The sequence below is a fragment of the Pseudonaja textilis genome, chromosome 1 (genome assembly GCF_049901715.1).
Source record: "Pseudonaja textilis isolate UNSWEBS1 chromosome 1, rPseTex1.2, whole genome shotgun sequence".
Classification (NCBI taxonomy): Eukaryota; Metazoa; Chordata; class Lepidosauria; order Squamata; family Elapidae; genus Pseudonaja; species Pseudonaja textilis.
The window spans coordinates 131,401,227-131,416,692 of NC_141990.1; the positions used below are offsets into that span (position 1 = coordinate 131,401,227).

General features: G+C 38.9%; 1 protein-coding gene across 3 annotated transcripts in view; it reads left to right on the top strand.

The window, feature by feature from the left end:
* RNF144A (ring finger protein 144A) overlaps positions 1-15,466 on the top strand; it is a 63,180-nt gene that overhangs the window by 12,053 nt on the left and 35,661 nt on the right. Inside the window, exon 1 of one of the 3 annotated variants that reach the window (XM_087916881.1) lies at positions 575-688. The exons of the other annotated variants lie outside the window; for them this stretch is intronic. Within the exon in view, the coding sequence (XP_087773007.1) occupies positions 598-688 (91 nt within the window). The 5' untranslated portion in view covers positions 575-597. Of the gene's footprint in view, positions 1-574; positions 689-15,466 lie in introns of those variants that run through there. 3 annotated transcript variants of the gene reach the window in all.

A 15,466-nucleotide genomic window follows, 5' to 3' on the forward strand; every position in this document is an offset into this window, starting at 1 on the left:
GTGAACTAAGACATTTCCATGTAGATAAGAAAATGGTTAGTATGTACAATTACTGTAATGTTCTAAGACAGTGATATATCCTATTTTTTATCTACAGTTATTAATTCAATTATATTTTTTTTGTCCTAGTGCTGCCCTTTTTTAGGATGTGGTGTTTGGCAGTTATACCCACACTCACATACATGTTGAGAGATGAGAAATCTCAAGCGGCTGATTTTATCTACCACTGGCAATTGCTGTAAATATTTCTAGCAATCTTTCTTCCTTTAATATTTTAAATCAAATACATTTCTAGGCTCTTTCCCACAGGGCTTCTGTTGGTGATGTGACTGTGTAAAAGAAAGAGAGTCCATCCAAATGAACAGATTTCTGAGCTGGCTTTTGCCTACTTGCCCTTCCCCTTCCCTTGTGAGAGCAATCTCGAATGCGGATGATGGCCGAGAGTGGCTGGCAGTCTCCAATAAATTCAGGGAGGCCCCAGGCTGATGGAATGTGAAGTATACCAACTCCCAGATTATTGGGAAAAGAATAGAAGCTGTATCCTGTCAACCAAAGCTTCCCTACTTGCAGGTTTCAAGTATGGAGCCGTGATGGCGCATGGTTAGATTGCAGTATTGCAGGCTAATTCTGCTGACGGCCGACTGCCAGCAGTTCGATCTTGACCAGCTCATTTTTCCATCCTTCAGAGGTCAGTAGAATGAGAACCTAGATTGTTGGGGACAGTGTCCTGACTCTATAAACCACTTAGAGAGGGCTGTAAAATACTATGAAGAGGTATATTAAGTGGTATTGCTACTGCTTTTGGGAACTGTGACTCAACTGGGCCTGTACCCTCTCAGAAACCTGGGACCAAAGCTTTATCCATGAGCACATCAGCCTAATCATAGTTATTGTAAATCAACAGTTCATTAACTCTCCCACCCTGCTACTGAGGACATCAAACCTTCCTCATGCTGAGAATGCATCACAGTCTTCTCTTGTAACTCCAGGAGTAGAGAAAGGAATAAGCAGATAGAATACGGAAGCATTCTTTATTATGGTCAGAGGTTTTTTTAGGTAGTAGGGAAATAAGCACACCTTGTCTCTTCACGAGCCCACAAGATGTGAAATGCAATTTTGCACGTATAATGCCATGTCTAGAATACTTTCGTAGCCTAAGTTGAAATGCCAAATTTCTGTGTTAGTTGTTCAAAGGACTGGGAAAAACAAAAGGAGATACACATCAGTTAGGTTACGGAGATTATGGATAAATTGCTTTCTTTGCTTTCAGATGTTATAAAGGAGAGGGGAAATAGGAGTCAGGAGTATCTTACACTTTCAGTAATTCCTCCACATTTCCGGTGGAAATTTGGCATGTCAACACAATTTAGGAAAGCATTGTAAATATGGTAGTAAACGTGTAAAGAAATACTATGAGAATTTCCATTTTATAGTTTTCATGCAACTACCTTTCTTTGTATCAACTCTTCTGGCCAGTATAAGTATTGATTTTTAAAATATGACATTTTGCTATGTGTGATCTTTTATCCAGTAGTGTACACTTGGGCTGTTCCTTATTATTACCATGGGATGAAAGGATTCTGAAGTGTCCCGGAACATTTTATTAAGTTAGGTGCTGATGACATGTTTCAGTGAGAGAAGACCAGAAAACCTTGTGTATAGTCACATGTCTGGCACAAAAGAATGCACTCACTATCAGAGTACTTTTGTGTTATGCAAAACTTAAATATAATTTGATTTAAATGAAAATATAAAATCTAACAGAGATTTTGATCACCAACTGAGAACTGCTATAGACTGTGGTGGTCCGTTCCTGTGACCATTGGCAAGGGAAAATACAAATGTCATTTGCATAATTTGCCAGGAGTGTAATATTTTAAGAACAAAATAGCCATGTTACAAAGTAAACAGAATCAGGGTCAGGGTCGGAGCAAACCATGTTTTATTCCTACATATTTACTTTACATTTTTCAATCCTAGTTGTTTGCCCGGTGAATTATTGCTTTCCTGAAATATCCCTGTATTGGTACTTGTTATTCAAATCATAACAAGGGGAAAGCATCCCTCACTGGTTGGCTCTAAATAAAGAGCAGATCTTAAGTTACCCAATCTCAAAGAGCAAAATCTGGAGGTCAAGAGCTTGTCAGCACCTTGTGTCTGACATTACAGTGAAGTGAGAACAAGACTCGCATCTGGGTCATGAAGAAGCACTTTGAAAATTAATTTACTCTAATCTGTGTGAGATTTTAACCAAAGAGTTGGTGAGAGCTGGGACATCTCTTAAGATCTAATTGAGGTTACCAGTGCTGCAAGCCTTGTTACACATGATTTTCAATTTGATTTCTTGCTTTGTCATGCAGAATTTTGATTTTTGGTGGTATTTGGTACTATTAACCGTATTTTGGGGGATTGTATTTTTCTTATATTTTTTGTTTTGTAGAGAATTTTTTTTAAAAAAGCTGTCATAAAGTTTACACACACAAAAAAGGGAAATGTTATTACATTCAGATATGATTATTTACCCCTAAGCATACTATTAACTCTTGGCTAAATGGAATAATATTGATCAGTCTTTCTATTACATTGATAGAGAGCCAGTTTATAAACTGGTGGTGATCCAGGACTATAAATCTGGGACCTATCTTTCCAACAATCACTTTTTGTTGTCTTTCCATCACCGGTTGATAATTGCATCATTTTTCATAGAGTGATAAATTCCAAGTTTCGGATGCATAATTTAAAAATGCAGTCACATTCATCTTTCTTACTTTACATTTTCAATATAATAATTAACCACTCTTTTAAAACATTTTGAGTCCAGAATGTCCAGTAAAAATAAAAAAAAACCCTTTACTGAACATTTTTAAGAATTCATTTTGCATTCATAAAACATATACTTAATAATGTTTAAGAACATTGTCTACTAATATATTAATAAATGAATATTCTGTCTCTTTATTCCAGTGTTCTTACAATCAATTAACTTCTAGTCTAGTGCATTACTTTAGAATATTTGTTTATTTAAAAATACTGTACAGTTAGAATAATCTAGAATGCATCCTAAAACTGACAGTTTGGGACTTTTAAATATCTAAACCAAATTGTGAAATCAGGAGATGTTTTGATTTAATACAGTAAGATTTCACAATTCTAAGCATTCCAAAACTCTTAATAGTTTTAAAAACTTAACCAATTGTAAGCTGTTCTAAAGTATAATAACTCAAGTTGCCTACAATTTCAAAACAGAGGGAAAGGATTTGCCTGCAGTTTTTAAATTACAATTATCTCTGAGTGTACATTTGTCGGAGTTGAAATGATTTATCTCCGTTTTCCAAATGTGCCTGGAAGCCTTTAATGTATAAAATATAATAGAACTCTGGCTAAATACAAAGCCATTCTCCACTTTGCTTTCAGACAACATGTTTCCAATTGTGTGTATAATGGGTTTTTAAAAATATTTGTTCCAGAGAGAAAAGAAAAATTAAAAGCCCGACCATAAGCCATGTTATTTTTCTGGGCCGCTTTGCAATAATTTCCCCTTAAGATGTTAGTCCGTAAAGTGATGCTGAATGTGAGTTGTTGAGATCTGTGACTTCCATCTTATGGATTCTGTAGGATTCTGTTCTAGTCTCTGTGCTGGTGAGGTCATTTGGATTGTGCTGGTGGATTTCTTCTTCCAGGTATTCCTGAGGTGTTGGTAAAAAGGTAAAGATTTCCTCTGTTCAAAACTGATTCCTGACAAATGGTACCCATGTAGTTTTCATGGCAATAGAATGGGTGCCATTCTATTGCCATCAATTTTGGGTGGTTTTATAAAAAAATCTCAATAGTGTTTGGTCCCCTTTCAAGTACTTATCAGGAGCCATCCATGTTTAGTTCTGATATAAATTAAGGTAAATGATCCACTTGCTGTGAGATGTTAGCAATATAAGAAGCCTCTTCCAGGTCAACCCCTTTCTGGATGTCCTCCTGGGCGATTGGCGAGGCTTCCTTTCTGTTTGTACTTAGCCCTTCAGATTTTTCTTTCTGCTGCAGTATTTTGAGTTTCACTAAATAAATCATCCCTCACATATTTAATTTAGGAATGACAATAATGTAAAAAAGTCATAGTGAATTTTGTTCAACTCCAGATTGTGGACATGTTCAAACACAGTTTTCTTGGCAAAAGTATAGAAGTGGTTTGCCATTGCTTCTCCCTGGGGATGACTTTTGATGTCCTAGGGTAGCCTACAACCCCAAAATTCCTTGGTAATCTCCCATCTGAGTACTAGCAGGCTTGCTCCTGCTCAGCTTCCAAGCCCAGACAAATTTATCCAAGGAATTGCCCCTTGATTTGGTTACAATAAATGCAGTCATTCTGTTGGTGGTGCTCCATGGATTCTATTTTCCCTTTGCCATCATTTCTATGCTATGGAAAAGTATTTCATTTCATTTCATATACAAATGTTCATCACTTTTGGTTTCTTTCTCACAGTATGGGATGAGCCCTGTTTGCTTGTGTTCTTGAACTGTTTTCCAAATTAATCACGCTCCTATGGCAGAGTAAAAGCAGTGCCCTTCTACTTTCTATTTTGTGACAAATATATATTACTTACAAACATTCACACATATTTTAATGGCATCCTTGTTGGAGTAACGCTGTATTTCAGAGGTTTATTTTTCAGGGTTTATTATTGTACCTCAGGAATATGGTCATATCCTCCTTGAATTAAGTAAGGCATCTGGAAACCTGTTTAGCGTCCCACCCAAAGTTTGTCCCTTGGAAAAGCTGGTTAGTTCTCACTGCCACCTTGTAAGTTTCCTTATCACCTTGAATTCCATTGTTCTCCTAAAGCTGGTTAGGTAGACTGGCAAGTACACTGAAAAGTTTCTAACCCTCAAAAACATTAACTGAAACACAACGAACTGAATTGGATAGCTTTGGTATATCAATAGCTGGCAGGCAAGCAAACAAATGAGAAAGGAGAGAGAGTAAGATTAAACTTTGCAGAGAAGGCACACTCTACCAATGTAAATCTGCCCATTAGCATTGTTCATGAAAATAGGGCACCAAGAGAGCATGTTAGAATCCATGCTATTGGATTCTGATGCTAACCTGCAGTTGGTACATTTTGTAGTTTTGGAGTGAGAGTGGGGATTTAAAAACCATAAGATTCCCTATGCTAAAAATGAGTAGTGAGCGTTACATTGAGGATTTTTAACGTTGTTTTCATCCATTTGCTTATGCCAAGTGAAAGCCATTTTCTGATTCCAAGACTTCACAATCTAAAAATAGCTGGGGTATGTTCAGGTCAGTAATACGAAGAGGTGATGATTTGCTGGGATTAAGATTTCTGTTCTCACACTTGGCAGTAGCTACACAAGCAGACTACACGGTGTTTGAAGGATATTTGACCTGGTGCTTCAATAATTCAAATAAAGAACAAATAAGCTTTTTCTTCCCAATTCCTCAAGTAATTTAAAAAAAAAAAGATGTGAGGACATTGTTGCCTTTTTGCTATCCATGTAATGTTCAATAAAATTATCAGTCATATCACAGATAGAGAATCCTTCATGATTAAGAATGTTCTCTGATAGTTGTCTCCTTGGTCACAGCAGTACAGAAGCAGCTGGATTTTTTCTTTATTTCTCATGTTTGACAGGAAGGCCTGGGTTTTTAATCTCAGAGGTATTATTTATGTGCTTTGAGTCATCCCATCTTTCTTAGCAAATGAAAGCTGTTTTGTCAAGGCCAAACTGCACACTCTGCTTCGACCTCAGAGGGCAGCTACCACTTACTTCTCTGCTATGCAGAGGCTGCAGGCAGGAGGAAGGAAATAACCCTTTCTGCTTGCGAAACCTTCCAGTTTTTGATCTAAATTCTGAAATCTGCGTGGAGGAAAGACAGCCCTTCCAGCAAACTGCAAGAGAAGACTGAAATACAGAAAAGGATGTCGTGTTTTCTAAGGTCCCTTTTTTCTCCAACCCCCAAATCTCCTTGCCTCAGCTGCAGAAAAGGAGGACTTTTGAGGTTTCGGAAATGCTGAGTAGGATGTTTGCCTTTTGGCTTCCATCCGAGCAAAGAGATGGATCTTTCTCTCTTACCAAATTCCACTCTGGCAAGAAGAGACTAACGCCTTGAAGAGCTGTATGGCAGCTGAAATTCTGTACCTGTCCAATACAGAGAAACCAACGGTAGAGAAATAAAGCATTCAACCACCAAACCTCCTTTGGAAGAGTTATGTCAAAGTCAACAGGTTAAAAAAAAAAAAACAGAAAAACGGTTATATAGTTTTACCTATTTGACTTTAGACACACATTGGGCAGGATTCTGGTTATATTCTCATTAAGTTGGAAAAAAAAATACAAGCATAAAAGGTTTATAAGCCTGTTAATCAGAAATAGCCACCTAGTTCTTTATGTTGTCAGCGTAACTAAATGATAAGACTGCCAGTTTAGTCTTATGCAGGGCTGTCAAACTTCTCCGGGGCGGATGTGTCACACACTGGCCAAACCCATGCCCAGTTTAGCAAAGGGGGGAAAAGTCTGGGTACGTCACATGACACCATCGTGCTGACGTAAGTTTGATACCCCTGGTCTAATGGTCAAGGGACCAGGCTAGAAACTGGGAGATTGAGTTGTCTGTCTGAGGCATGAAAGTTGACTGGGTGACATTGGGCCAATCACTCTCTCAGTCCAACTCACCTCACAGATTGATGTTTGGGGAAAATAGGCAGACGAAGGAATATTAGATATGTTCACTGCCTTGAGCTGTTATACAAACAGTAAACAGGCAGGATATAAAATAACTGCCTTGATTTTGGTTCACTGCATTACATGAATTTAATGGTCAATTGTGATTGTTTAGCAGTGCATGTGAACCAGATCAAGATGATGACAACTTAACATGGAGAGACAAGGTACATTTGCTTGGAGGCAGTGGGAACAGAAAAAACAGATATTTGGGCTCCTACTCTGAACCAGCAACCAGAGCCTTATTTGTTGCAGGGGCTAGGGGAGGAGTCATTTAAAAGATTGGAGTTGGTAATTCTTCAGATTGATTTCTGCAGATGTGCCTTTAGCTCAGCAGCCAACAGTGTGATCTAGGCTCTAAATGTCCAAAGCAAAAAATTTTTCAAACATCTTTAGAATGAACTCAAAGGCAAGGCAGGGTGTAATTAGAAGCCTGTTTTATATATTCCTGGAAAAGAAAACGGCTTCCATTTCTATAAAACATTTGTAAATAATTTTTTGTAACTATGAAGCTAAATTTTAGAATTTTCAGATCTATCCAGGCTTGTCAGTTTTTCATAAAATCTTTGTAACCAAATCTTTAAAACCAATGCTAATGAAATAATTTTTCAGTAACATTTTCTTCCGGGTGAACTTGTTTTGTGATGTTTTCATGGCTATGTCCAAGTTATTTTCTTGGCAACATAGAGAAATGCTTTGTTTCCAAAATGGGGTGGATGGATGGATAGATAGACATGAAGAACTTAACTTTCCCATCTAGGCTACAACCCAGGGATTTCCGGGTGGTATGACTGTGCTTGGCCTTTCTTTGAAATCAGTGAAGACAGATGCTCTACTTGAGTAACTGTCCTGTGGTTTTACACTGTTTATTCAAAGAATGAATGTGACAAGAGGAAAGATTAAACTTATTGACTACAGTTTTTAGTGATTTAGCCCTAAATAAATTTATCTTTGTTTTGCGCCTTGAGTCATTTTTTGACCCCTGGTGACTGCCTGACCAAGTCTGTTCAGTTTTCTTGGCAAGGTATTTCAGAAATGGTTTGCCATTGCCTCCTTGCCAGGCCTGAGGGAAAGTGACTGGCCTAAAGTTACCTAGCTGACTTTAGGCCTAAAGCGGGACTAGTACGCTTAAGTCTCCTAGTCTCTGCCTGAGGCCTTAGCCACTACAGCAATTATAATAATTATTGCTTGGGTTCACATAATACTTTTGAATAGCACATCAACAACATTGATTGGGTTTGCATTATACATTGGTCAGAAAAAGCCAACCACGTATTAGTTTAGCATATTTTTTTGATATATCCATTCAATTAATGGATATAATTCAATTATATCAATTCAATTATACATTTAATTAATGGTACTAATATGTTGAGGGGCAGTTTGGTATTGGGGTTAAGACTAGAAACCAAGAGATTGTGAATTCCAGTCCCACCTGAGACATGAAAGTCTGTTGGATGCTTTTGGGCCAGTCGCTCTTAGCCATGCATGCATGTATTTATGTGTGTATGTATTGAATATGGCGTACAGAATATAACAATAACTGTTGTTTTTATTTTGAGTACTTGTGCTACTTCTTGCTGGGAGATCCTTGTGCGGTCGAGCAACCCAGAATGTATATACCAGGGGTCTCCAATCTTGGCAACTTTAAGACTTCTGGACTTCAGCTCCCAGAATTGTCTGGCTGAGGAATTCTGGGAGTTGAAGTCCACAAGTCTTAAAGTTGCTCAGGTTGGAGACCCCTGGTATAGACTATTTAGTTGTAACAAAGACATGTTGCCCAGGGTTCACCACAAGGAGACTAGTCTACATTGCCCCCACTCTCTTAGCCCTAGGAAGGAGGCAGTTGCAAACTGCTTTTGAAAAACCTTGCGAGGTCCAGGCAGTTTTCGAGAATCAGACACATTTGAACAGAAGAAAATAATAATAATAATTTGTTATGTAGCTAAAACATTAGGGACATTTATATATCATGCTAAACCATACTGTTAGATTGAACTTGTCATCCTAATCCAGGCTATTATTGAGATGACTGAGTAGGGAACTTAACCATTAGCTTTAAAAAGGCAATTCAGGCTACTGAATTTCAGTGGTTCATATAATTCATTCCAATATAAACCTCACATCTTATTTCAAGATGGTATTTCACTTAAAATACTTCTCACAAATCAGATCTTATAGTGTTGAGAAGTACATTTTAGCTACAACTCAAATTAGAGCAGCGGTTGCCAACCAGTGGGCCACGGCCCACTAGTGGGCCATGGGAAAATTTTGGTGGGCCGCAGAAGAAATGGCCCCCCAAAACAATTAATCTGGGCTGCGCAGTTCTTGTGCCTCCCGGCTCTCTGAGGGACCCCGGAGTCAGGTCCCTGAGATGCACGTGCCAATCAGCTCCTACACCTGGCGCCGGCAGCAACAGCAGTCCCCTCCCCCAGCGCCTGCTGTCAGCTCTTCCCCATTAGTTCTCTAGCTTTGAATTGCTCCCGGCTCTCTCTCTTTCTTCCCCACGTGCAGGCAGGAAAGGAAAGGGAGACGGAGCCATGCACAGCTCTCCCCTTTTCCAGCCCTTGCTGCCTCTCCCAACATCGAAGCCTCGGAAATGCAAGCAAAGCCGCCACAGCGGTAGTACCCTGAGTTGCCTTAGCATGCTCAATTAGTTAAGAATCGCCCTACCCAGAGAAGGAAGTGGTGCTGGAGGAGGAGGAGGCAGTAGTGGAGAAGCAAGCAACTCAGGGCGCTACCGCTGTGGTGGCTTTCCCTGCGTTTCCAAGGCTTCGATGTTGGGAGAGGCAGCAAGGCCTGGAAAAGTGGAAAGCTGTGCATGGCTCTGTCTCCCTTTTCTGCCTGCACATGGAGTGGGGGGGAGGAAAGAGAGAGAGACGGGAGCAATTCAAAGCTAAAGAACTAACGGGGAGAGCTGACAGCGGGCGCTGGGGGAGGGGACTGTTGTTGCCACCGCTACCATGTGTGAGAGCGTGCATCTCAGGGACCTGAGCCAGGAGGCACGGGAACTACAAGTGGGAGTGTTTGATGATTTTGAAGAACTCCTGGAACACGGTAGATTGGCGTTTTGTAGGTCTCAGTGAAAGAGTGAGCTTTGTTTCGTCTCCTTTCCTTCCCTGGTAATGCGAGATATGCTTTCTCCTCTCCCCACCCCCACCCCCAAATAATCACTGGCTGTGGCTGGGTTTGGCAGCGAAGTGCTAAAGTGAGCGAAGTGCCTCCGGGGACACCTTTACTTGCCTGTCTCCAGGTGAGGCTGGAAGAGCCCCGCCCCCCAGCTTTTCCTCGGCTGCAGATCTGAGCCTTTCAATCCTCCACCCGGGATCTGAAAGGAGCTCCCACTTTGTCCCACTCCCTCCCCCAATTGATCACCAAGAGAGGCAGTCCTTCTGCAGGCAGATGCCTGCTGAGAAGCCTCTGGAGTGGCAGCCAAGGGGCGCTGCCCCCCAAGGAGAACAAAACCCCCTTTCTGCCTCTACTTCTCCTAGCGGCAGTTGCCCCGAGGCCCCTCAGCTCAGAGACCCCCCCCACACACACACACCGCCTGCTCTTCTGTCTCTTTGGAAGGTGCCAGGTGGGGGGCAGGTTTCCAGCCTGGAATGTTTTATTTTGTTATCATTAAACATTTACATTTTTGTTATAATTAAATAAATAAGTGTGTGTGTGTGTGTGTGTGTGTGTGTGTGTTTGTGTGTATCATGTATATATGGGTATGTATATGTATATGTATGTATGTATATATGTGTGTATAAAATTTAACATAAAAAATTATATTAAATATATTAGCTTTTTAAAAAAAATTGTATTAGTGGTCCTCGGGATTTAAAAGTATGAGTTTGGTGGTCCCTGAGATCCAAAAGGTTGGCGACCCCTGAATTAGAGAGTTATCTTCAAAAGAAGCTTTGACAAAATTTTCCAAAGGCTTGTAAATGAAGCCACTTAAATGATTTCTTGCAAATTGTCTAAAGCGTCTGGGGTGCTAAATATTTTTTCCAGCCACTTTACATACTAGTGAAAGAATTCCAGTTCACAGTTTTGAATATAATTTAACACTTTGGTCATGTTTCTTATTTTTGATCCTGTATTAACCCTGAATACATCCTTATTCAATATTTTCACACAAAGCAAACTGCGTATATATGTTGGAATTTTATCTATCAGAATGTTTATTTTTTAAAGTACACTTTTTTCTGCTTCTCCCATCTATCAGTATTTTTAGCAGTATTTTTTTCATTTATATTGAAAAATAACTTATAAACTTGTAATACATTTTTACTTTATTTCATTGATTGCTAGATTAGGCATGCTTTTTCTTATGAGACTACCAATTTCTTTGATGGAAGCACTATCTATGATATCTTAGTTATAATATACAAATTGAGGAAATGGCATTAACCAAGAGTTAAACTACAATACTAGCATTGATAAATCATCTTTTCTAATATGTATTTCACCCAATTTCATCTTTGCAGTTTGGATTAACTTGGGTGTTAAGTAACTGGATTTTAATTAAACTCAATTTCTATTTGCAGATTTAGGATTTATCTTGTCCAAATATTGATTGGAATAGTCTAATAGGGAATATTTTAATCAGAAAATGAATATTTGTCCTGTCCCAGGTCAGACATACAATGATGAGAATTACAAGAAGCTTTACTTAGGATTTAATAAATACAAGCTGAGGTAGATAGGGCCTGTGTGCAAACATACAGAGCAGCAAAGCACCAAATCCCTAGATAGTCCACATGTAACGAGTTCCAAATAGTCAGAGTCCAAAGTAGCCTGGGGTGGGTGTGTTGGTGGGGAATGTGCACAGAAACACACAGAGGCCATGGTCTAAAACTTCAGGAGTCCAAATGTGGATTATCAGCTGTCTGGGTTCTAAGAAGAAAATCTTTCTCAGGCATCATGTTCAGGAGGCAAATGCACAGAGTTCTAGCAAATGGAGCAGTTTCCCCCCAACAGAGACCTTCTGGCTCTTCAGTGGAATGCCCTTATTATGTTCAAAGCCCTCCAAGATCTCCTCTACCCAGAGCCCTACATACCCTACGTGCTCTAGGGCTGGGAGAAGGACCTAGAGCCAGCCCCTTATCTTTTGCGGCCTCCAGTTGACTTGAGTGTTTCTCATCCATGCTCCCCTTGAGGCTTGTTTTTGCCCAGGCCATTTCAAGCAGCTTCTTCTCTGTATCTGAACTGGCCACCGCTCTACAGAATTTTATTTTGCAGTTCTGACTTGTATACCTTGTGTGTGATAAGCATGTGGAGTAGTCAAACACAGTTGATGAGATATAGGCAAAATGATACGTCATCAATAATCATGCAGGTTAATTTCCATTCACTCTTGTCTGAGCCTAGGAGGAGAGCACTTCCTCATCAGTTCTCTTTATTCATTGTTAATTAGTTTTATAATATGAAATATAAAAAATACAAAGAAAACGTTAGGAAAATAAGAGGGGGAAAAGAGAAGGGAAAAGGGAAAAAAGAAAGATGTTGACTTCCAACTCCCTTTGGTGCAGTAGAATGAGATAATAACATCAAACCTCTCCTTGTTTAACGGGTTCACTGTCTGAAATAGATATGCTTGTATTAGGCTATTGAATAAAATGATTGAAAAATCAGAACTGGCCAAGAATTCTTCCATTTTTTTCATTTTTTAAATATGAATATTCCTCTCCTTTTCCAGATCAAGGTGCTTCTGGTTTTCTTTTAATACTGTGTTTGGCTTTCTGTCATTGTTTTGCCACATTAAAATGTGGGCAGGAAGTTTGTAGATTTCAAATGCAATGAACACACAAATGAGAGAGAAGCCAAAAGGATTTATTAAGTAAAGCAAATACCAAAAATAATGTTAAATGTGAAACTTAATATAGGCAGAAAATACAGGCAAGACAATAGAGCAAGACATGGTAATGTACAATAAATGTAGAACAAAATTTGCATATCGCTTTGGCAGCTGCTGGCTACAGATGTTTCCCCAGCTTTGGCTAACATACAGCACAGTTTTAGGATGGTCTGTGCTGAAGCTCATCCCTGGGAGGAATTTACCAACTATTATACCATTCTGTTGCAATTATACATACTTATTGTGCGCATTTGTAATTCAGACTTCTTGCCTACTGTTTTGCAAAAGTTCATGTGAAATCATGGGTATTGAAAAGGGTTGCCGCTATAGGAAGATGAAGGATGACTCCAACTGGACATGACTTATAGCACCATTAAGGAGTAGTTAGTGGCGGTAAGAGCAGAGAAACAGCACTAATTCTTTGCTCTTATTGCCTTCTCAGAGTGGCAAAACAAAACACTGACAAAACACGAAAATTAAAAAAAACCTGTATTCTCATCGCATTACCCAATTGATAAAGAGTACCTTTTATCAATTCTTATCAGAATACAAAATGAAAATACTGTCCTTGTATTCTTAATCTGTGGCTAGGTTTCCCCCTTCCTTGGAGTAAGAACTCAGTTTTAGGGCAGGGTAAAGAATACAAATATTAGACTTTCACTCTTCCTCTCTGCGCTCTCTTGGAAAAGAGAGTGGATCTTCTGACAATGACTTGCATAACGAAGTTAGTTTTACTTTAGAATAACTTCTTTCAGGGCCAGTAAGAATTTTAGCACCTAATGTATATCTGAAAATCCACGGGTTTTAAATTGAATGTAAAGATTTGATTTGTTATATAAATAGAAAGCCTTTAAGAAAAACATGCACTTAAAACAAACCTCTGAATGGCTGTGCTCAAACTGTGACTCTGGTAACATTTTATTTTCCTGTTGCCCGAGAGGCCACAGAATAGTCATAAGGAAAACTGATCCCATCCATGCTACTTCTCTTTAAAAAAAAAGACTCAATAACCAAGCCCAATTTGAGATGTAGCTTGGAAAGGGAGAGGGAGAGAGAGAGAGAGGGAGAGAGAGGGAGAGAGAGAGAATGGAAACAATGAATTGATCATTCAGAGCTGATTGTTTTCCCTCACACAACTGACCAAGCACTGCAAGTTTTACTGAGATTGGAAAGGAGAAAGATCTCCCTGGGTATTGAGGATATAAATTCTGGAGCAGTTGTAAGACATTAAGACTGTTTCACTGAAAGTATCCAGGCAGACTCAGTGATTACTCTGAGGACTTTCCAAGTCAGTGGCCTCCTCTGGGCCAAGACGCCACAGATTTATTGAGTGCTAAGAGACTGTGGTGGTAGAGGCACCCCTGTAGCTGCCCAGCTTGCCATATAGTGCTGAACTCTTAAAAGAAGAACAAAAATAACATGCCAGGGTTGTGCATTGGGGAATCTTTTGCTGAGCTAAATTACTTTTTGCTCTGAAATAGGAGCGGATTCTCATAATAGCAAGTAGACAAGTGCCAAATATTTGTGCCATCTAGAAATTCCTGCATGTTTGCACCATTTTATTTACAAGCTGATTAAGTAAATTAACTAAATAGTTGCACTTATTACCATCTGTCCCTCTGTCCCCAAGTTTCTGCAGCATCTAATATAGCATTGCTAACTTTGGGACATTGGCATTGCAGTTATCCAGACATATTTCTTTTTGTAGCACTGAGCCATTTGAATGTGCCTAATAATAATTTGAACTTAGTCCTGTTGTATTTCTGGAAGTGAACAACATTGAACATGGTGGGACTTCTGAGTAGGCATGGGACTGTGCTATAAAATAACATAGAAGTTTTTTCTAGGAGCAAGTTGAATGCCATGTTTTCTTGGCCAGAAAATTTGACACAGTGTATTCTCTGTAAGCTGTGGTCATATGATAAACTGTTTCTAACTATTATATAACTGTGAAGGTAGAAGATAATTTATTGAGACTGTTCTTTATTGTGTACCTACAAAAAAGGGAAAAAATGAAAGTTAAATTGGAGCTCTCCTGTGATATATAATTACTTGCTTGCAAAGGATTGCTTTAAAAGTGCAGAATCAGTCATTTTACCTCCTCAGTGGTTGTTGGAAAGTTGCAGTCCTGCAACATCTCTACCACATGTTTTATTTTCTGTGCAAATCAGTGTTTGCCACACTGGGACAGTGTATCAGAACCGAATTGTAACTGCAACAGATCCATCTATTTTAAATCTATATTTGCCATGATTGCATATTCAATAAAAATTTAACAGCTCTGGGAGAAATAATGAAGCTGTTGCTTAACAAATTGTAGACTGTATTCCATCCAGTACTGTTTTAATTTGGCTCAATAGGATAAAAGTGCTTTGTAGAAAATAATCTCAGAGATCAACACAGCAGTGATTATCAGTTCTACATTTTACTGGAATTTATTTAATCCACAGTACTTTATACTGCTTCCTACATCCAAGAAATTTTGAAATAAAGTATGGAATCTCCAGTTGAAATAACGGGTCAAATCAGGAAGGCATACAAAAAGAGAAAGACATACAAAAGAGAGATCGTTGCAATATTGTCACATAGTCTGGATATGTTCAAATTTATTCCGATTAAAGCAAAAGAAACCAAATTACTAGATATCATAAATGACTGTGTTAGAACCATATGTGTCATAGTGGGTGGGTGGACAAATCACAAAACATGCATCGCAATGCAAATTCCACTCCTTAAATATTTGTGCCTGACATCATGACAACTTTCTTCATTTTAACTATCTCATGATTAGCAACAGATGCCTATTCTAAACAGTTTTGGAAGAACTGACTATGGAGAAGTAACTCTATACTTAATCCCATGGAGTGAATGAGATCTGGTATGAGATGT